This window comes from Ctenocephalides felis, unplaced genomic scaffold (assembly GCF_003426905.1).
Source record: "Ctenocephalides felis isolate EL2017-DRISC unplaced genomic scaffold, ASM342690v1 CF-g0.4_SCAFFOLD_01886, whole genome shotgun sequence".
NCBI classification, from domain to species: Eukaryota; Metazoa; Arthropoda; class Insecta; order Siphonaptera; family Pulicidae; genus Ctenocephalides; species Ctenocephalides felis.
Window position 1 is genome coordinate 185,547,806 of NW_020538040.1, and position 17,389 is coordinate 185,565,194.

Genomic DNA, 17,389 nt, shown 5'->3' on the forward strand with positions numbered 1-17,389 from the left:
GGGAACACGGATCAACCGATTGGAATAATTCAAAAAACATTCGATTTGTTATTGATAAGGAGACGTGCTGATTAGTTTTCGGCGAAGACAGGTCTAGCCGTTCCGAAGATACGGGGCAAAAGTGCCGAAAAACGGTAAACTCATTTTTAAGAGAACGGAGCGTCCGATTTGAATAATTCAAAAAACAGTTAACTTGTATTGACAAGATGAGAATCGATAAAATTTTCATGAAGGTAGGTCTAGCGGTTTCGGAAATATGGAGGAAAAAGTAAAAAAAATGAGCCATTTGGCGGTCAAAAATGATCATTAGACATATGCACATTAAAATTATCAGATATTTTATAAAGATTTTAACAAATAAGTATACATTTTGTTAACATTCCTATGGGTTCCGTACCAATGCTGATGCGTTAGACAGCGACGCGGCGCTTACGCTCTTTATATTTTGTCCCTATGCAGTTAAAGCAGTACGATTGTTTTGAAAAAAAGTTCAGATCTTCCAAAATATATCAAAATAAAGAAAACATTTTTTTTTCAAAAAAAAGTAATTTTTTTGTACAATTTAAGTTTCTCAAAAATCTAATTTTTTGAAGTAAATTTTTTCAAAAATGTTAATCGTTTTTAAAAAAAAAAAAAATTTTGGTACGGAAAGTTCCAGCAATTAGTTTTAAGACACGATGCCATGCACCACTAGTTATATTTTCATTTATCGTATAAGGGATGTTAGGGTTAGGAGTACTAGTCCGGCGGCCCTGTGCACCCTCCGTTGATACGGTGCGTTGGCGCAATCGTAGAAGCGTCGTTGAGGTCGTACAAGTAGGCGACCCGTATCCGATCGATCGCGTGCGTGCTTGCAGGCGGCCCGTGAGCTTGTGTGTAGCGCCGAGCTTTTGTCGTCGGCTACGGCTGTGATTTCCAGTTTGTCGTTTGGTGTCAGAAAGCAGTGCTATGTGATCGAGATGTGTATTCCATAAGACAAAAGTGCAGCTTTTAAGCTGGGAGGCCGGATGCAGAGTGCCTAAAATAAGCTGCACAGTGTACACATGCAGTGGCGGAAACTGGCTCGACTCAAGACAGCCCCGGGACAGTCACGAGCGCGGAGGATGCTTTGCTGCGGTCGCAGAAAGGTATGGAAATATTCGATTCGCGATATTTGTATTTACTTTCATCGAAATCGACCGAGAGGGCATTGATACGCTCTTAATGTCCATATACTTTGACTACACTCACGATCGATATACGATATACATTTCGGGGCGATACCCGCACATGGACATTACATATTAGCAGATAAATCTATAAGCTAATAATTCATTGGCCTTTTTGTGTTTAAGTACTTTCGCAATAAAAACTATCAAAATAACTCATACGGCGTTTAAAACATGTCGGCGCTTGAACCTCATGATCATTTCTGGTAACTTATTTATATATGATAAATGGTAACTTATTTATATATATATATATATATATATAATATAAAAGTATATTAACCTTATAGAAACGTGCTCATCAAATTCCTGAAACAAAATTCCATCACTCGAAGCGTAGCACCCATACAAAATTTAGAAGACGCCACAAGAAAAGCACTCATCTTGTATATTCTCATGTTGAGCCTAAAAAAATATTTATTATTACCGATTACGGCTTGCTTATGAATAAATACATAAATAAATAAATAAATAAAAACCTGACATTTTGTTTGTTTCTTAATATTGCACAATAACGACTTATTTATAATGCATTTTAATAAAGAAATGCAATTTAATTTTAATTTGATCACTATAAAGTAAACGTTCCCACGAAGCCAAGTAATTTACCACGATAATATAGTAATATATCTTTATATAATGTGCTAGTTTTCTTGAAAATACAACGATAATTACATTTCATAGAATCACTTTATTATGTTACATTATATTATATTATGTCACTATATAAAATTAACTATATTGCACAAATCTCCCTCCCAGCCAATTTTATAATATTATTGGCAAAAAAAGGATATATGGTGCGCTATTTGATTATATACAATGAAATAAAAAAAAAATGAAAAGATTTTTTTTATTTTTTTTTCTTATTTTTTAACAGCAATCAGAACCTTACGTCCTATGAGCTGTTGGGCTGAAACTTCTCCTTCTTTCGTATTTTTTAGATGGTAACCCAATGGTTAATCTATCCATACTTGATGATTTTTGTTATTAGAAATAATCTAATAGGGCTGACTGTTTAATAGGGCTATTTACACTTGGAAACATATTACTATCTATATTTCCAAGTAAAAATCGTTGTCTCTGCTGTCTGACGCAGGCTGCTCGAAGTGGGTATCGAACCCGGGACCTCTGATTCAGGTCGCTCTTAACCGCTTACCTATGGGCGAGCCCCAAATTGTAAAGATAACTTATAATATATTATGTATGTATGACTAATGTACGTGCATACGATGTCAACAAATAAACAATAAAAAAGATAACCATATTGCACTATATTATGTTACCACATAGCCGATATAGTTGTTATATAGCCGATTGGCGTTATTATTATTATACTTTCATTTATTAACCTTAACTCAATATATCAATTTTATATTTTACTTATATCAAGTTGCTTGCTATTTTTTTAACTATTCTAATTCACAATTGCTAGTTACACATAAATACTTCTTTTATAGCATGCTAAAAAATATTTTAATTAAATCAATTTCTTAGCGATTGAAATATTTTTTAGTCATCATTTTATGAATAATTTGTAGACTTAATATTATTAGTGGAATCATATTGCTCGTCAGTTCAAGAATTGAAGTAAATTTCGATAAAAAATATAGCTATAATTTTATATCGATGGGAGGTGCGATTCGTATGCTTCATGTTGTAAATGTTTTATTATGATATTTATTAGTCTTAGGATGTTACCTCTTCATGTAGGGCAGATACGGTTATAACTTATGGATATATTATATTTATATTTATATATATATATATATGCAGTGCTGGATTTACAGTAGGGGCAATCGGGGCTACTGCCCAGGGCGGCAAATTTCGGGGGGCGGCAAAATTTGGATAGTGAGAAAAAAATCTATATAATATATAATCAACTATTTTCTAACAACATTTTTTATTTCAAAAAATATAATTAACAAAATATAATACGATTGCAATGCAAAATTTGAGTTGAAATAACCGATAACTAAAATTTATTATTTTGCATTGCCTCCCTCTCCGAATGTAAATTTTCAAATTGGTTAATAAGTTATCAAATTTGGCAATTTGGCTAATATAAAGATCCGTGAACAAGCTGATAGTTTAAGAAAAATATGTTAAAGAAAATTTAAACTAGTGACTCATGGCATTACTGAAACATCCCATACTGAAAATTACATTTTATAAAAACTTTAAATTTTTTTGAGAATGAAAAAAATACTTTTAAAACACATTTTTGTATTTTGAAATTTTTCGAAAGTTATGAACTTTTTCCAGAGAAATCGCGCTGCGTAGCTGTTTCAGAGAAAAAATATCAAAACTCAATTACCATTTTTCGTAATTGCCTGTACCAAAAGCTAATCAGCACGCCTCCCCATCAATACAAATCTAATATTATTTAATTATTCAAGTCGATTTCGAGAACACAGATCAACCGATTTGAATGATTCAATTCCTGTAGATAAGGAGACGTGCTGATTATTGGCCAAGGCGGGTCCAACTGTTTTGTAGATACGGGCCAAAATTCCAAAATGCCACAAATGATCATTCAGTTTTTGAGAAAAAAGCGTCCAATATCATTCAAAAAAATTTACAGAATAAATAACTGCTTAAATTTGTGGGAGGCATTTTTAGAGGTTTCGATGATCCAATAAAAAAATTTAAAAAAGAAACAATTGACGGACAAAAGCGATCATAAAACATATGCACATTAAATTATCAGATATTTTAAAGATATTATAATAATAAGTATAAATTTTGTTTACATTCATATGCGTTCTGAAAACATTGTTTCATCCGTTAGACTGCGCGCGGCGCTTACTACGCGCTTCTATATTTTGTCCCTACGCAGCTGAAGCAGCGCGATTACTTTAAAAAAAGTTCGAAAGTTCGTAAAATTTCAGGGATGGGGCGGCATTTTTGTCAGTGCCCCGGGCGTCAAATTTCTAAATCCGGCCCTGTATATATGTATATATTGCACTACAGAGCAGATTCAATTTTCTCTCTGATACAAAAGAATTTGAATTTATTCAAAAAGTTATTTTTTACTTGTAACACCAATACAACCAAATTATCTATTAGTATTTTATAAAAACATTGTGAATTGTGATATATACATATTAAATTTATTTAGTGCTTCTTTTAATAGATAATTTAGTGTATTATTTCGAACTAAGATTCACTTCTTATTTTCTGAAGTAAACCGAACAACCGCATGATGATTATAGAAATTCGTTTTTATACTCTAATTTTTTTTGTTATTCTCTAAGATGAGTTGCTGATACTAAATTTACCTGTAATTAATTGAAGCATATATATTCCAGTTCACAATAATATTATAATATAATAAATCGAGTTATATGTGTTTATCTATAACTTTTATGTTTGGCGATTAGGCACTTTAACCAGCTTCAACGTCAGTTTCGGAAAATATACTTACATTTATTTTTAATAGGTTTTGAAATATTTTATATTTAATATCAAAAGATTTATACGTTTTTGTTTTTCTTTCCATATTACAGAAAAAAACTTGGTAGAGACTAATGAGATACATTTTACATAGAGACATACACAGAGAAGTACAAAATTCATTTTAAATGGAGACGTATAATGCAGACTATTATATGAATTTCAAAAAATATTTTATTGTGATATTTTATTGTTATTCATTTAAAATGTATGAAGCACATTTTTGGCACCTAGTGAATATTTTTGAAAAAACGCTTTATATCAAATATGTTGTTAATTGGATATATGTGTGGACGTAAGGCTTGTCGAAGCATATGCAATATTTCCAAAAACCCAATATTGTGAATATATTGTATCTTTCAGGAGAATGGTCGTTCCGTGCCCGATCTCACGGCATCTCCGGGCGGGCGCCGGCGGGCAGCAACACAGGCGCCGTAATTGCTGGCAACATGTCAGGAGCAATGCAAAGTAATGCAGGCGCGGTCGCGGTCGTCAATAATCGCTGCAAAGAACCGATGCTGCTTCAGGGCGACTTTCGGAAAGTATCTGGTATCAGTTCGGAAATCTTTCGGCAAATTGAACAAGTAGAAACGATCACGATCCCAGCACGGCTGCAGCCCTTGAAGTAATAATTTGCTAATAATTTCATATTTTAAATGATATATTAATATTTATAGTATTGGTAATTTTATGATCTATTACAGGCGGTAGAACGACGTGGCGAAATGATTGTGCGTGTGCTAGAACCTCGCTTAATGGGTAGCCGAGCAGCTTGTGATGCCGCCCAAAAGTTTCTAAGCCGTGGGGACGCTTGCCACGTCGTGCAGCTAATAGAAATCATCAAACGTCCAGGACAGACGCTTGGGCTTTACATTCGGGAAGGAAACGGTGCTGATCGTTCTGACGGTGTTTTTATTTCGCGTATCGCCCTGGAATCGGCAGTATATAATAGTGGTTGTTTGCGAGTAAGTGATGAAATATTGGCGGTAAACCTCGTGGATGTTACTCGCATGTCGTTGGACGATGTCGTTATCATAATGTCCATTCCGCGTCGATTGGTGCTGGCCACCAGACAGCGCCGCGGTGGTCGTGGCGCGGGTTCTCCAGGACCACACCACCTCCATCACGACCAGAACAAAAACCACCTCCTGTAGTCGTCATTAAGAGAGAATTACGAGAAGATGAAACTGATGAAGACCGTCGTCCACGTTCTTCTCGCGAACGGAGGACTGGAGACGGCCGTGAAATGACTGAGTCGCGCTCACGTCTGGGCCTAGGGTTGGCCGATATAGCCCACCGACTGAACAGCATGGGGATCGCTTCTTTTCTCGGCCCGAAGCACCTCATACTTGGGGCTACAAACCTCCACCTCCACCACCACCTGTAATTACGGAGCAACCCAAAACTGCACAACACTTTGGCACTTACTATCAGAATGCGGCCGACGCTGGAACGTTAGAAAGTCTTGCGGAAAAAGTGCATTCCTTTTATCCTGGGCGTCGATTATCATCAGGCCCAGATCATGATTCTAGTTCGCACACAAGATTCCCTCGTTCCGGATCTGATCAGCATTTGCCCCGCGTAGAATACTCAGATTTTTCTTCTTTGGGACGACATTCTTTATTACGTTCAAGTTTGAAAAGTGGTGGTACATTGTCCAGTCGCTATGCTCAACAGCGATACGATCCTTCGCCGCGCAGCAAATACGCGACACCGCCGTCGGCCAGTACGTTGACTAGACGTTCGAGAACATTAGATTATTCATCGGATACAGAAGCATCATGCGGTCCACGTCCTGAATATTATTATTATCGCAAACCAACTAACGCGACCAGCTCCTGATATACCCTCTAAGTTCAACTCGTTGCCGCGCGACCCCGCGGCGCGGGTGTGCGTACGGCAGGACTAAGAACGAGACTTGAAGAACGGCTTGCGCATGAGGGTGATGGCGCTCTTTCGGCACCTGAACATGGACGCAGAGACCGAGGTAACTAAAAGATTATCATATATAAGATATCTTTTATCTAGTTTAAGTATATTAGTTTTATTTATAATACTTTATTATTTTTTATTTTAATAGTAATAACTGGCCGGCTACCTGCTTCACCATCAATTTTTACATCAGACGAATATCGAGCTTGGTTGCGAAGAGCGCCTTCCAGCTCAGCTATTTGTGAACAAATGCGTGCATCTAGAGAAGTTCTGAATCAACAGCGTGCACATAGATTTTCATGTAGTGCTGAAAATATTCATGATGCTCTTAAAAATGTAAACAATGTCTCATTATTATCTTATGCAGTAAGTACATCTTGTTTTATAATAAATGTTTACACTTTTAGGCTGAAAATAGTATGTATGGTGGTGCTACTGGCATTTTGGGGGGTACATTAGATCGACATTCCATAAGCCGTCTACCTTCTGCGACACCAGTTCGTTCGCTTTCAACACAGCATTTTGGAACGCGGACGCAAAGTGTTCGTCGCATGAGACAGTTACTTGAACTCGGTGGTGCTTTGACCCATGGCACAGCAAGTCCTGCACCGACACCGAGTTCTACTCTTTCACGTTCAAATCGACAAGTACTAATCATTTATTATTTAGACTTTTACCGAAAAATGCACTATGCATAGATAAATTAACATAACACTCACATTGCTGTGACAATACGCACATAAGCACACTAACATACATATACACATTTCTACATATATGTCTATATATACATATTAACTTAAATTCTGAAAAGTTATACGAGCGTTTGTTTATTGTAGGTTGACATAAATCCTGCCGAATTTTTAAAATACAAACTAGACAAGCCGTGCAATGAAGGTCCTCCAGTGTCTGGAATGCTCTGGATTCATTTATTGGCTGGTAGAGGCCTACGCGCCGCACCAGAACCTGGAGCGCCTGCTGGAGCCATTCGTGATTTGTATTGTGTTCTAGAGTGCGATCGCGTTCATAAAGCGCGTACGGTAGTACGAGCCGGTGACCTACAATTTGATTGGGATGAATCTTTTGAACTCGATTTAGTATCAAATCGCCAGTTAGATCTATTGGTGTATTCATGGGATCCGCAGCATAGACACAAGCTTTGCTATCGTGGCGCTGTGTCTTTATCTGGGTTGCTGAGGCAAAGTTCTTTGCATAGATTGGCGCTCAAAGTAGACCCTCGCGGTACATTGTACTTGCGACTGAAGCATACGGACCCAGCACAGTTGTACCGAAGACGAGGACCGGCGACGCCGCGAGGCGGTCCTTGTCCTCCATTGTTTGGTGCAGATTTGGAAGGTACTGTAAGTCGCGAAGCTAAAGCTCTTCCCCCGGGAGCTCCAGCTGTTCCTACAATAGTTAGACGATGTGTAGAAGAAGTTGAAAGGCGAGGACTAGACATTATCGGCTTATATAGATTATGCGGCTCTGCGACTAAAAAGCGCCTTTTGCGCGAGGCTTTTGAGCGTAATAGTCGCGCCGTAGAGTTGAGCCCTGATCACGTTCCTGATATCAATGTCATCACTGGTGTGCTGAAAGATTATCTTAGAGAATTACCAGAACCACTGTTCACGCGATGCCTTTATCAGATGACTGTAGATGCACTTGGTGAGCAATGATTTCAATAGAGTATGGTTGGTTGAGTTTATTATAAATATTCAAACTTATTCAAAACAAATATGATTTTATTAGGTGTGTGTCTACCCGATGATCCCGAAGGAAACGCAAAACTAATGCTGAGCATTTTAGATTGCCTTCCACGGGCTAATAGAGTGAGTTGAAATTCGTATAATGATTGCTATTTATTAAGTGAATTTTGTTAAAATTTGTCAACGAAAAATGTTTTCATATGCAGGCTACATTGATCTTTTTATTGAATCATCTCTCGCTGGTTGCATCGGCTTCTGAGCGCAATAAGATGTCGGCTCAAGCTCTGGCCACTGCACTAGCTCCACCTCTAATGCTACACGCTACATCCGAGGGACAGCAGACTCCAGATTTAGATCATGCACAGCCCATTGCTCTATTGAAGTATCTGTTGCAGATTTGGCCGCAACCAGAACGCCCTACAGCTTCCGTAACGCAGGGCATCACTGCTGTCGTCTCAGGTACTGTGCCGTCTCTGGAATCTGCCAACATTTTGTTGAAACTCAATTCAACTTATCTCTTAAGTATATCGATTCACTGTTTTCTTCAAGCATATGTATATTTATATGATAGCTAATCTGAAATTAAGAAAATAAACATGTGTGTTTAGATTTCAGTGCTTCAATGTCACACACACACTAAAATATATCTACATATGTATATGTATGTTTATTGATTTGGGCATTGCAACAAGTGAGAAAACTAAAGTAATTAAAAATTTATAGGAAATCGTCATTCAATGGAATAAACTAATAATTAATAACAATGTATTCTGAATACACACATGCGAGTACTAACAAAAATAAACTTTCATTTATTAGTACATATGTACACTATACTATTATGGTAATGGTCGAATCAAAGGATCAACAAAGTTGTAATTTTTAATTATTTTAGTTTTACTATGCCCTAATAAACATACAATCATTATTATTATTATAATTAATAATAATAATATTCATTGTTTTTCAACTATATATTTCAACATTGATAATATTCATGCGTCATAACCGATAAAACTAATAAAGCTGTTGTATAATTTTTGTCACAATTATTATTACATTCCGACTGAGGTTTAAGAAAACATACATCGATTAAAAATATATTTTGTTTATCGTTACTCAGTATATAACTATTTTCTCCATTGCTATAAACATATAATTCATGGAATAAAAACATTGCAAATACGATTTATCAATGTTTATAAAAACAATTATACATGGCAAACATATGCATAGCAAAAATTTTAAACAAATCGTATTTGAAATATGCATTTTATCAGAATATTAGTCATAGAAGATTATAGATTCTTTTTTGAACAGCGATCAGAGCTTAAGGGTTCTATAAGCTGATGTGAAGGTCGCAACCCAAACGGTTGTCCTATCTCTATGTGAGGCATTTATTATTACAATTTCATTAAAAGATATGGGTCAACCCTTTGAGCTGCCATAGGACAACTCACAGAACTTGTTAAGTTCTGATTGCTGTTAAACAGACTAATATAAAAAATTGCTATTAAAAACGCGTCGAAGATAATAATGGATTGAGTAAATCTAATTGATAGAGAGTGATTATTATACAAACAAAAAGACAAAAGTTATACGACAACCTTATTATTATTTTGATGTAATGCACGATACGTTTATATACATGGGCGTGGCCAGGTGGGCAACATTTATAGAATTTTATTGAATTTTATTGATTTTTTTACTTAAAATTGCAACTAAAAATCCGTATAGAAGATTAAAAACTGATATTTTTATTAATTGCGTATATATTACATTATTTATCCTAAATACCAAATACGCTATCATTCGTTGCCGTACTCTTATTTCACCAACTGTTGAAATAAAAATTATTATATTTTATTTTTCTAAATTGGAAATATTATATGCACATCATTGATTTCGATAATTTTTTCAGCTTGAGTTGATACTAATATGAATAATAAAAATAGATAAGTAATTAGTCGGTTAATAGAAAATATTCCAAAATGAAAAAAAGCCAACAGAGAGTTTTTTTTAGAAACCCGAACAAGTTTTCTAGAAGAACATGAACTGAACTGATCTTTGAAAATTTTGTTTCATTCGCTTTCAAATGAAAATTTTAGCTACATTCGCGATTTTTTTTTACAAAAATGAAAACAATATTAAAGAGCATTAAATGAAAAGAAAGTATTTAAATATTATTAAATAGAATGTAAATTCGTCTTATAAACAGATGCAGAGTGATGTCATTTTATTAGGATATATTTTTTGATGTCTCTAGTCCCTACTAATAAAATCTTGGCTACGTTCATATATACACAAACAGGGTGTCCCGGAACTCAACGTAGAGCCGAAACGGGGTGATAGCATCGACCTTAACTGTCCTGAAAAAAATTATTACACATTGTTTGTAAATTATGAGCTTTTAAGTACAATCTAGAGCTTTGCAAATATTATGAACATTTTGCGGTTATTATTGTTAGGTTTTATTAATTTTGTTTATTTAAACTTTGCAATCGTAACCATGAATAACATTCAATAAAAAAATAATAACACCGTTTCGACTTGACGTTAAGTGATCTATATATAATATATCTTCTGCATGATCATGTGTCACGCTTTCAATGTTATCTGTTTAAAAACAAATGCTTAAAAAATTTTATAGTTATTTCTATTAGATAACAGAAAAATTGGAATTGGTGGTTGTTCATCACTGTGTGTAATTTGTTCTTTGTTTATGAATTTGATTGCTACATTACAGTGTCTAACAAAAGCTCATTTATGTTCGCTTATGTAATTTTTTTTTTTTTTTATAATTTTATTTGAACAGCGATTAGAACTTATGGGTTCTATGAGCTGTTGTGATCAATATCTTACAAACTACGTTTGTGTTATTGCAGATGGCAACCCAAACAGTTTTGATAATTTTTTTTTATTACAATCTCTGTGATAGGGCAAGTATATGGTGCAACAATGCCGCGTGAGGGCTATTTTCACTTGGAAACATATTGCTATTTATATTTCCAAGTGAAAATCGTTGTCACTGTTGCCTGACAACAGGCTGCTCGAAGTGGGTATCGAACCCGGGACCTCTGAAACAAGTCCCGTCGCTCTTAACCGCTTACCTACGGGCGAGCCCTTATGTAAAATTATCCGTTCTTCTAATAATGCATGATTCAATGTAATATTTTCTTGAAGTATGTAGTATTCGTGTGTATAGTGCTGTGTGAGCCCTGTATATGGTCTAATGCTAGGTGGATGTAGACAGGTCGGCGCGCAGAGCAAGCCGCGCAGCGTGGAGGCAGAGTCAATGTGTCGCAAGCGGCCAGACGTGCTCCGCCACTGGCCGGTAAATACGATTACTATATTGTTATAATAATATTATATGTATTGTTTGATTTGCCGACTGGTATAATTTGTGAGAAAGAGAAATCGGAATGAGTCATTTGGTTCAATCCGCCATAAACGCCATTTACTCATTATTAAAGACATCAAATTATTATTCAAAATTTTTCGAATTGTAACTGCCGCTAATCTACATCCTGTTGATTAATACAAAATATTTTAATATATGAGTCATTCTTTTACAAATCGCACGGATTTTCGAAAAAATGAAATGTCACATTTAAGAATTACAGATATTATACATAAAATCATTCGACGCAAATTTCAAGAAAAAGGATTTAATCTAACTGAGCAATCCATTTACTTTCAAATATTGTTGTTAAAAAATTCCTAATTTTACTTGTTTTTGAGATAATCGAAGTAGATCTTTTTACCCGCGAATTTTCTAACCCCGCTCTCCCCTAATATTTTTTTCGACTATTTATTCATTTTTCGCTAGAAACAAAATTATAAAATATTTTTCAACCGAAAAACAATAAGATTGTCATTCGAAAGTGACAAATGAGTACATACAAGTCTTTGAGGTCCACGACGTGGAAAGCTCGACTTGCGCTCGAAAATAATCAACAAATAGTAAAAAGATTTTTGTTGCAGAGCAAAACAGAACTAGTGGGGCGCATGGCATCGTGCCTTAAGGCAAATTGCTGAAACTTTCCGTACCACAAAATATATTTTTTTAAAAAGATTAAAATTTTTGAAAAAAAATTACTCTGAACAAATTAGAGTTTTGAGAAACTATAAATTTTTGACAAAAATTTCCTTTTTTTTGAAAAAAAAAGACTTTTTCAAGAAAAATGTATTTTGAAATATTTTGGAAATTCTGAACTTTTTTTCAAAGCAATCGTACTGCTTTAAGTGCATAGAGACGAAATATTGAAGCGCGTAAGCGTCGCGTCGCCGTCTAACGGTTAAACATTGGTACAGAACGTACCAATGTAAACAAAAAATAGAATGTAAACAAAATTTATACTTATTATTAAATCTCTATAAAATATCTGATAATTTGATGTGCATATGTCTAATGATTATGTTTGGCCGCCAAATGGCATTTTTTTAAAAAAATTTTTACTAGATCTCCGAAACCGCTAGACCTGCCTTCATAAAAATTTCATCAGTTTTTCATCTTCTTAATACTCCTTGATGTTTTTTAATTATTCAAACCGGACGCTCCGTTCTCTTAAAAACTGAGTTACCGTTTTTGGCACTTTTTGTCCCATATCTTTGGAACGGCTAGACCTGCCTTTGCCAAAAACTAATCAGCACGTCTCCTTATCAATACAAATCGAATGTTTTTTGAATTATTCAAATCGCTTCATCCGTGTTCCCGAAATCGTCGACGAAAATTTGTATCCGCACACACACACATACACGCACATACACACATACATCCATTTTTTCTAAGGTATTCCAAAATGTTCAGAAGGTTTTGAAACGTAAAGATATATAAAAAATTTCATTTTCGATTTTTTTGCGATTACTATAACTTGCCCTACGGGAAGTTAAAAAATATGTTTTTTTTAATCGATTCAATTTGGGTAAAGGGTAAGTAAAACCTATGTAAATATTTAAGGGTTGTTATTGTTAAGAAAATTGCAAGAAAAAAATTTTTTTAATCATCACAAAGTTCACTTCAATATGAGTGTAATAAATAAATAATAATACTGATCCGAACAGCACAACTGGAGATAATTAATTTACCGCAAAGGATGTTCATAGAAATTGAGCACAAATTCATATTTTGATCGTAAATATTCACGTAAAAAAATGTTTTCAGCAAAATCCTGAAATACGTGTCAAATGGTTCCATGTATAATATCTGTAAAAAAAATCACACTTGGATGGTGTGCGGTTTGTAAAAGAATGACCCATATCTGGGTCAATAGTATAAAGAGTGGCCGTATTGCGATATTGCGAACTAGTTGAACGTATCTCCATCACTAATGACTATACCATGTCTGATTTTCCGGCAATATATTCCGAAGCGAGCTAAAACGAGATTAAGGTTTCAAAATGCATTTCATACCTCAGGCCGCCGTCCTCCCTCAGTCAGTCCGTGTCCGCGAGTAGTTCCAGCCTCAGCAGCATCGGCTCTCACGGTCTCTCCGGCAGCTATGGCACAAGCGTTGGCGGTGTCGGGGTCGTCGTCGGATCAGGGCACGCGGGCGTCGCCCCCTACAATGCAGGCGGCCTTGGCGTCGGACTCGGTATCGGGCTCGGGGTCCCTCTTACAGATTTCTCGCTCGCCGACGCCCTCGGCAGGAAGTAGTTCGGACAGCGGATCCGGCACTGACACCGTCAAATGCGGTGTGCCCCCACATCGGCCTGCCTTCACCATGTTGGCGACTTCGACTAGCAGTATTTCAAATCACACCAGCGCGGCCAATTCCATTACTGACACCGTTGGAACAACTGCGCCGACCGTCACGAATGTGTCGACCACCGTCACCATTACTAGAGACGACACGGAACCGGGATACCGTGTCAGCTACAGTAGTACCAATCCCTTCCTGCCGAGTTATGAACCTCCCGGAGACTAATAGTAACCGACGGCTAATATCATATCTCCATATCTAGCGTTATACATATATGTGCACAATGTGTAGCAATATATATATATATATATATATATATATATATATATATATATATATATATATAAATTAAATAATAGTTTCAAGTGAAGAGTGAGTGTGTTGCGTTTCGTTTTCTAAGTTAATATTATGTTGACGAAATTAATCCCAATGTATGAAAAGCGCATTGTAAAAATATCAGTATTCACCACACAGCATACGCGCAACCGTATGTGTTAAATGCATCTAGCTGGGTATTTATATATACACATCTTGATGGTTAAGCTGGTATAAATATATTATATATATGTTTTTACTTAAAATTGATTATAAAAATCAATGATGCCCTCACATTGAATTAGATAAAGTATATGTGATGTTTTCAGTGAGTTTATGTCCACAAATTTAATACGGTAAACTTAAAATGCGGCTAATAATATGATATATTCCTCGTGTCTTTTACATACGCTATCAAAACCATTTTTTCATGAAAAATTAATCAGTAACAGCTTTTTAACTATATTGCTATAATAATAACTCATCGACGCAATGTGATTTCCATTTAAAAATGATATTTAAAGAATGCTTATAATATTTCATAAATTAAATCATATACCAAACCGCTTCCGATTCGTGTAAAATATATTGATTTATAATTTTTTCAATAAATGTAAAAATGAATGCTTTAATACGGAAAACCTGTCTTCTGACGAAGTCAGTATTAATAATGCACAATACAATAATATTTTATAAAAATACAGAATACGTATCAAAATCTAAAATAAGTATCCTTAGCTTATTATCTATTGACTGTAATATATGTAATCAATAAACATGTATATTATACAGTTCACGTAATTAACTAACATTGTAAGACTAAAAAAATCTTATTTAAGAAAGCTTAATGGCATTCATGAGATATTTTTCAGAATTATGTTGCATGTAGAATGTAATTAAATTATCCTTGTGTTTATATTTGTAGGCGATATCTAATTATTCTAGCAAGATTTGTTGTGGACATTAACTTGATGTTATGTAAGTGGATATCAGAGACAATTTGCTCAAGCACAAAATGATTACAATTCATCGATTAGACCAGGAATTACTTGAAACTGATATCTACCAGTTTCCGTTGATAAAGCGTTCAATGCAGGGACCACTATGCACATTTCAGCGTTTTTATAAATATTTACTAACCATACTTCAGATATTTTGACATATCATCAAATAATCATCAGACCCATATAGATATCGGTTTATGGCTTGTGAATTTGTAAATTGTGTTTAAATCACGGTTTAAAATGCGCCAAAACGCAGTTGAATGTAATCACTTTGTGCCATGAGTTTTAAAGCCTATTCTATGATATGCCATTTTGGCTAATGCATTTTCGCTACCTAATGTGTATTGTAGATTTTTATACATAAGACTATACCATCGTCTGTATATGTATACACCAAATATATAAGTTCTTATACATATATATATATATATACATCATATTATCAATTTTTGAATATAAGATACGAGTGTGAACAAGTTTTGAATACTTGGCGATCATATTAACACTAGTCAATTTTTCATTGAATATGATATATAAAATTATTTATTTTACTTTACGGTTACATAAATGAAGTTAATTATAAGTAGATTGAAATTGAGATTTTGCTTGATATATGTATTTATATATACATCGAGCAAAAAGAAGAATATGTGAAGCTGACATGTCTCTATTTCGTTATTTTAACACTGAAACACTCAGCTAAATGTTTTCTTATTTCGCTGAATGTTTTAAAAGTTCTAAACGAATGTACATAGGCAGTAATAGTATATTTGCTCATCTCGCGAACAGAAAATGTTGAAAATGATTTGTAATTTTTTATGAAAACATATATAAAATCATTCGTTGTCACATTTTAATCAACCTAAATAGATTTTCTATTAAAATTCATTATCAAAAGATATTTATATGAACATTAATAAGCAACTGCAGCTATCAATATTTTCTGTACGCTAAAGATAGTGAAAAATATAACATAGAAAATTTTGTTCGTTCGTTCAGTTTACTTCATTTATAGACTATCAAATTTTTTTTGTTATGCTCTATATATAACCAAAATCTATATAAGTTCTAATGTTGCATACTTTATGAACTAGTGAAGTGAATGATGTATTACGATTATGATATCCAAAGCTTTATTATATTGTTGATTATGTAGTGAATTATTCAAAGTCAATTATGATATGTCCAGTTTTTTTTTGAAAAAAAAGCTTAAAATATTACAAAATAGCTATAGTTTGCTGTATTGCTGTTTGATGTAATTCAAATTGTATTTAACCCTTTCGCTATGGCAGTGAACAATATATTTAAAAATATTTCAATCACTATCAAAAATGTATTAAAAATTTAAAATGACTTATTTCTAAAAAGCTAACTAGTAAGTTACTTATGGCAAATTGCTGGAACTTCCCGTACTAAAAATTAAAGTTTTAAAAAAAATGGATTTGCAAAAATTTCATCAGTTCTTCATTTAGTCAGTACAAATAAAATGTTTTTTGAATCATACAAATCGGATGCTTTGTCCTCTTAAAATTGATGGAGCAATTCTGCCACAAAAGAGCTTATAACATAGCGTTGTCATGGCAACGCTATCTTATGCATGTTTATTGGCAGTGAAATTTGTGAAAATGTTTATCTCATTGCCTCAAACACACACATCCACTTTTCCTAAAGTATGCTAAAATGTTCAGAAACCTTTGAAACGTAAAGATATAAAAATTTTCATTTTCGATTTTTTGCGATTACTATAACTTACCCTACGGGAAGTTATAAATTACAATAAATTTGAGTTCTCAATAAATTTACTCGGAGCAATATATCCTGAATATCGTATATAGGCGACACCCGACATAGAGATAGCGAAAGGGTTAAACTAAAAAGCTCGTTGGTTTTTGAAAATGAATTTTGAACGAGTTTAATGTCATATAAATGTTAATGCATCATTCATTTACATTTGTTGAAAATGTATGAAATAATGAACAAAATTACATTTAAACGCTGTTATTTAGTTATAACGTTATCTTACAACTATTACATGTACGCTATTAATAAACAAAATATTATTGCTT

The 17,389-nt window shown here is 34.2% G+C and overlaps 2 protein-coding genes across 2 annotated transcripts in view; both read left to right on the plus strand.

Moving 5' to 3' along the window:
* LOC113376396 (inhibin beta chain-like) overlaps nucleotides 1-1,022 on the plus strand; it is a 2,916-nt gene extending 1,894 nt beyond the window's left edge. Inside the window, 1 exon segment of the mRNA XM_026616300.1 lies at nucleotides 976-1,022. Within this exon segment, the coding sequence (XP_026472085.1) occupies nucleotides 976-1,022 (47 nt within the window).
* Nucleotides 1,023-1,043: 21 nt separating this feature from the next.
* On the plus strand, nucleotides 1,044-11,640 carry LOC113376398 (rho GTPase-activating protein 100F-like). The gene is given in 13 exon segments (XM_026616301.1): nucleotides 1,044-1,127; nucleotides 5,028-5,067; nucleotides 5,070-5,249; nucleotides 5,252-5,289; nucleotides 5,369-5,776; nucleotides 5,779-5,944; nucleotides 5,947-6,651; nucleotides 6,745-6,932; nucleotides 7,004-7,243; nucleotides 7,436-8,261; nucleotides 8,346-8,425; nucleotides 8,509-8,856; nucleotides 11,542-11,640. Coding segments are annotated over 13 exon segments (3,402 nt in total).
* The last annotated feature ends 5,749 nt before the right edge of the window (nucleotides 11,641-17,389 follow it).